Here is a 6,589-nt window from a genome sequence, read left to right on the forward strand (position 1 = left end):
CTGAGTGCGGGTGTAAGACCTGTTAGCATCTATCTGCAAAAGATGATCAAAGCTGCATCCGTTTCAGGTAGTTTGGTTTTGGCACTTGCGAATAAGTAGCTACAATAGGTAATAAGTACCTACCTACAACCTAAAGATACAGAGAACCTAGAGATAACCTACTTTGTTTTAATTTACACAGAACGATTTTCAGCACTCTCTTTTTTCTCCTAAAACCTCCACTTGAATTGTTTGACTAAGTTTTCAGTAAACAAAATGTTCTAAAAACATTCTGACATAGTATAGGTACCTAATAGGCATCAAGTAGGTACTATGTACAGTAAATTGAGTCTCCTAATTTTACATGTGTTGTATGTCCTGAGTATTGTGTGAAACTTAATGTGTAGGTACCTATTATTCTGAATGTTCATTTATACATACAGATTTTTTAATCCTAAAATATTTTCTAAAAATTATGTTTTAGTAACAGAAACGAATCCCTGTAAATCCGACTTCATGCAGAGTCTACTCTACCCTAGGGGTAGTGTAATTCGATATCGCGTAGGCGCGGAGGAGCGATGCGACCAGCGAGTTGAGGAGCGACGATAAACTCGTGTGGGACCGCCGTGGCCGTGCGTTCGAGACACGACTGTATTACCACAGCCTACAGACTGCGGGCTGCTTTGGCAAAGTTTCTTATAAACCCACAATTTCGGCGCTACCTATTATACCCGAGAATCGAACCCGATCCTCGTAGGTAGTTAGGTACACAGCAGTCGCACTTGAAAGTTGTAACCAACGGTGCAATGGAGATTCAGAACTAGATCTTCCATATGGCTTTTACAGCTATAGGCTCCGAGGTTTGGCGGCCCCCCAACCAGCATTGCGAACAATAGACGATAGTATGACAAAATCCGAAATGAAAAAATCTAATCCCGCGCGGATCGATCGCTCATAAGGTAAAGCAATCCTGTGCGCGGATGAGTGGCCATCCATTGTCATAAAGAGTTCTTCCGTGTCTTGGAAGACACGGGAAACTGGTGGGTCTCAGTTGTCATTTGAACGCCTTTGGCAGTCGTTACGGATTGTTACAGATACCACGTAGTCATAAGTTAGAAAGCCTAACACCCAATCTCACCAAGGGATATCGGGCTGCCCGTGTAACTGGCTTGTGGAGGTCAGATAGGTAGTTGCTCCATTTAAAACACTGGTTCTAGGCTGCATCCAGTTAAGAATGGAAGCAGACCCCTTGTTAGTTGGGAAAAGGCTAGGCAGGTGGTATTAATGTCTGACGTGACGTCAAGTGGTAAACACTAAATACATACCTACCGTACCCCAATAAAATATAACCTGTGCACCCCAAACAGTGTAGAGACTTTTCAAATCGGCTCAATAATTGTGGAGGCTTATAAACAAATGGTTCGATGTTCCCGACCACTGAAACTAGTCTCGATCCATTCTTAAGCGGCCTCTTGACTTTCAAAGTAAATTGTGTATGGTACCTACAATAAAAATACGGAGCAATTTTTTTTTTTTCGTTTGGTTTTAAAAATCATTGCAGTCTTTTAATATTAATTAGGTATATTGCGCAATTTAATTAACAACATACGTAGAGTTTTTAAGAATGTGAGGAAGCCCGCACCGGGATAAAATAAAGCTACATTATCTGCGAGTAACATATAAATATATATATGTTACTCGCAGATAATGTAGCTTTCTAAGTTTCTAATGGTAAAAGAATTATAAAAATATCCCGGATGATGCGCTGATATTTCTGTTTTCACAGTAGCGAAATACATACGACGACATATTATCTTTTCTTGAAAGTAAGAACATACCATGACAAAGTGAAGTCTGTTTTCATTGATATTTTCTCTACAACCAGTTTTATGGCACATCTGTTTCTGCACGATTTTCTTAATCTATAATTTTGAGATGGCGGGAAACAAATTAATGTTTATTTGTTAAATTGAATTATAAATGAAAGTATGATATACAAGCGTTGTAATAGCATTAACAGCGTGTAATTTTACTAATTTGATTCTCGAATAGTTAATAAGTGTAAGTTTATACCTTGGTATTTTCTATTTTACAAATTGTCGTTTCATAGACATCCATCTGACGCAGGTGTCAAAATCGCTCTGATTTGCTATTTTGGGCTATGCAAAGTCTGCATGCAGTGCATTTCAGTGTGGCAAGCGATTGGTTCGAAACGTTCCATCTAGTGCGTAGTACATATATATTGATACTAGCTTTTGCCCGCAACTTCGTTCGCGTGGAATAGTGACTACCAGCAGATTTTTGATTTGACCAATAGATGGCGCTATATGTCCGGAATAATTTTATTTTTATTTTTTTTTGTAATAAAAACTATCCTATGTCCTTTCTCAAATTTCAAACTATGTCTGTACCAAAGGACCATGGGCAAAAATGTATGAAGCCTGGGCTCACCCACCAACAGAGATGAGACCACTTTGAATATACTTGTAAAGCACTAAATATAAAGATTTAAACTCATTTTTGCGAAGAATCCATGGGGTTATTTTGCTATAAATATTTTTCTCCGACCATAAATAAACTAATATTCTGCAAAAAGTAGTGCTGTTATGGCAGTGTAGGTTTTGTTATTGAACACCTTTAACTAGTTTTAATTCCAGGTTTAATGTATACATAAAAAATAAAACAGCTGCTAACAGTTAAAATTATTTTTGTTAACATTTCAATCAATATCAATAATAATGTCGTCTAAATATCCTGCCGGTGGATTAAATTGTGAGTGCCTGCCTCACCCTAGATACCATATTATTGAAATGATATGAGCACAACTTCCTACTGAGCGTCTACCTGTTAGACACGAGCAGTAATACTGAGCGATGGCATCTCGACCCATTTCGTTTCTGTTAACCAGAATGTATACCTACGTAATATGTAAACCTATTTAGCTGCATATCTTTTTTTTGCCATGGAATTGAAGGTAGTGCCCATAGTAACAATTTTAGTACAAACAAAAACCTTCACAACGGCATATGCTATAACTCTGTTGGACAATGAGCCCAATTTGACTCATGGTCCTTTCACACAAATCGGTTCTGTAGTTTAGGCGTGAAGAAAAGACAGACAGACAGACAGAAAGACAGAAAGACAGACAGACAGAGTTACTTTCGCATTTATAATATTAGTTTGGATATTGATGACTATATAAGCATTTAGCAAGTTTTTGTTCATAGAGCTTGTAACCAATCAACGTACAGCTCGCCTTTGATGATTGATGATGATTTATCGGCAAGACGCCGTAAATTAATCAACTTAGGTACTAAAATACATACGTTAAATAGTACATTTCGAATGCCGTTTATTATATTCCGAGAGTCGACTACCTATAAAATTGATCAATTATACGAGTCTTGCTATTTTCCGGTGATATATATAATCTGTATACTCCATGACAGTTCTCTTTTGTCTCAATGTCAAAATATTGTTGTTTGTGGTTCTGCGTTCGCGACTTCGCGTTTGATGGTTCGCGTTCACTCACTAGCTTTTTGTTGTACTTTTACAGTAATGTAATTTTATTATAATTAGATTTAAACATGGTTAAAAAACTGTAATATATTTTAAGCCTTAGTGACTAAAACTTAATTTGAATGAAAATGAAAATCGCTGTAGAAGGATGCGCCCATGGCGAATTAGAAATAATATATGAATGTATTGAAACAATGCAGAGAAGAGAAGGTATAAATATTGACTTATTGATATGTTGTGGTGACTTCCAATCTGTTCGCAATTATGAAGATCTTGGGACAATGGCTGTACCAAAGAAATACCAAAATATGTGTTCTTTTTATAAGTATTACAGTGGTGAGAAAAGAGCTCCGATATTAACACTGTTTATTGGTGGGAATCATGAAGCATCCAACTATTTACAAGAGCTCCCCTACGGGGGTTGGGTGGCTCCTAACATATATTACTTGGGCCGAGCTGGAGTTGTGAAGTTTGGAGATATAAGAATAGGAGGAATGTCTGGAATATATAAACCACAGGACTACTTACAAGGACACTGGGAATGTTTACCTTATAATCAAAGTTCTCTTAGAACAGTTTATCATGTCAGGTCTCTAGAAGTGTTCAGATTGTGTCAGCTGAGAGATAAAATCCATGTTATGTTATCGCATGACTGGCCAAGAGGTATCACAGATTATGGGGATACAGACACATTGTTAAGATGGAAAGCTTTCTTCAGGGAAGATATAGAGTCTAATCGATTAGGCAGTGTCCCAGCTATGCAAGTACTTCGCACTCTGAAGCCAGACTATTGGTTTGCAGCACATCTGCATTGTCAATATGCAGCCCTCGTTAAACATGAAGATACCAATACGGAGACAAAGTTCTTGGCTTTGGACAAATGTTTGCCAAGGCGCAAGCATTTGCAAATAGTGGATATACCTTCAGAGTATGATGGAGAGTTGTGCCTAAGACATGACGTGGAATGGCTAGCAATATTGAAGAATACTAATCATTTGCTGACTGTAAAGAATATGAATTGTTACATGCCTGGGCCTGGTGGACATGGAAGGTTTGATTTTTCACCTACTGACGAAGAGAAAGAAAATGTAGTCAGATTACTTGGAAGCCTTGTTATAAAGGAAGAAAGTTTCGTGAGGACTGCTCCAATTCACGATCCAAATGCTAGAAAAGTTGTTCCTACTGTACCAATACTGAATCCACAAACAGTAGCTCTATGCGAAAAATTGGGTATTGATGATCCTGTACAGGTAGTAATGGCGCGATCTGGTCGCGCAATGAAACAACCACATGCCGAAACTACCAGAGAAGAGATAAGGCCTACTAGTTCAGAAGAGAATGTCTCTCAAGTTGTATCTCAAAGTCCATCTCAGACCCCTATGAAATCGTCAAGGCTGTCATTACTTCTCCCCGCACCAGTCACTCCCAGTAATGAAAAATCACTACAAGCTACATCTCTAGAAACTACTACAGTACCAGATACTCCAGAAAGCACAATGTTTTATGAATGTAAGACCCCCATGTTTACAGGTCCTACTACGGTACCAGATACTCCAGAAAGAACAATGTTTTATGAATGTAAGACCCCCATGTCTGCAGGTCCAAAGAAAACCTTTAAAAGACGTAACATGTCTATTTACAACACTCCAGATGTTGATGAGAGTGTTAGCACTAAATCTAGTTCTTCATTAGATGATACTCCTCAATCTAGTAAATTACCTTACAGAGGGGATGATACCAATGATACATAAATTTTAGTACACGTAACACCATATCTGAAGACGCTTCATGCAGACAAAGCATTCCTGGTGTTCTTTGCCCTGTGTGAATCTACCTAGCAGTATAATTTCAGCTCAACTCTATGTTATAATGTATGTAGTGAAAATGTATGCGAACTTAGGCGAATAATGAAGTGCAATGTACTAGAAATTATAGATAAGTAATAAAATTAGGGTTAAACATGGATTGAACTTTTTCTATAGACTCTTCATTTAGATTTAAGCTAGAATCATGATCAAGTCACAAGATTGCATAGATGCCTGGCTATTTATTTATTATGTAACAAGACCATTGTATAGAATTGACTATAATTGTGCTGTAACATATCCTGATCCTTTTTAGAATATACTAGCCGGTTTCCCGTGGGAGCTACTGCCCCCACCGGGATAAAATATAGCCTATGTTACTTGCAAATAATATAGGTTTCTAATGGTGAAAGAATATTTAAAATCGGTCCAGTAATTTTTGAGTTTATCCATTACAACCAAACAAACAAAGTTTTCCTCTTTATAATATTATAGTATAGACAACATTTATGAATCTTAACATTCTCTTTTTACTACAAATACTCTAATGTTGCATTATCATTAGATTAGTCAGACAGGCATAATTAATGTAACTTATGTGATTATCTTAAAATAAATTTACAAATGTATATTTATTTTAAGATAATTTTTGAATCATATGTAGTCATTTTAAATTTTAAAACCTACATTAGTTACTTATGCAATTTTTTTGGAAACCGCTTACAAGTCTAGTCAGGGTTAAGTAACAAAAAAATATTAGTTCATAATTAACAGTAGTTTTATTATATTACTAGCTTCCGCCAGCGGCTTCGCCCGCGTGGTGTGTTGATAAAAAGTAGCCTATGTGTTAATCAAGGGTATCACCTATCTACATACCAAATTTCATCCAAATCGGTCCAGCCGTTTTTGCGTGAAAGAATAACAAACTTACATCCATACATTCTCACAAACTTTCACATTTATAATATTAGTAGTTTGCTCATGTAATTAGTGTAACTTATGTGATTATCTTAAAATAAATTTACAAATGCACAATCCTTTTTTTAATCGTATGTAGTAATTTTAAAACCTACATTGGTTACTTATGCAATTTTTCTGGAAACCGCTTACAAGTCTAGTCAGGGTTAAGTAACAAAAAAATATTGGTTCATAATTAACAGTAGTTTTATTATATTACTAGCTTCCGCGAGAGGCTTCGCCCGCATGGTGTGTTGATAAAAAGTAGCCTATGTGTTAATCCAGGGTATCACCTGTCTTCATACCAAATTTCAGCCTGGACCGATTTG

The 6,589-nt window shown here is 36.7% G+C and overlaps 1 protein-coding gene across 1 annotated transcript; it reads left to right on the forward strand.

Moving 5' to 3' along the window:
* Positions 1–3,488: 3,488 nt before the first annotated feature.
* On the forward strand, positions 3,489–6,338 carry LOC124645317 (lariat debranching enzyme-like). Its single transcript, XM_047185117.1, has one exon. It carries the CDS (start codon positions 3,621–3,623, stop codon positions 5,247–5,249), a length of 1,629 nt encoding a protein of 542 aa, XP_047041073.1. The 5' UTR covers positions 3,489–3,620; the 3' UTR covers positions 5,250–6,338.
* The last annotated feature ends 251 nt before the right edge of the window (positions 6,339–6,589 follow it).

The sequence above is a fragment of the Helicoverpa zea genome, chromosome 31 (genome assembly GCF_022581195.2).
Source record: "Helicoverpa zea isolate HzStark_Cry1AcR chromosome 31, ilHelZeax1.1, whole genome shotgun sequence".
NCBI classification, from domain to species: Eukaryota; Metazoa; Arthropoda; class Insecta; order Lepidoptera; family Noctuidae; genus Helicoverpa; species Helicoverpa zea.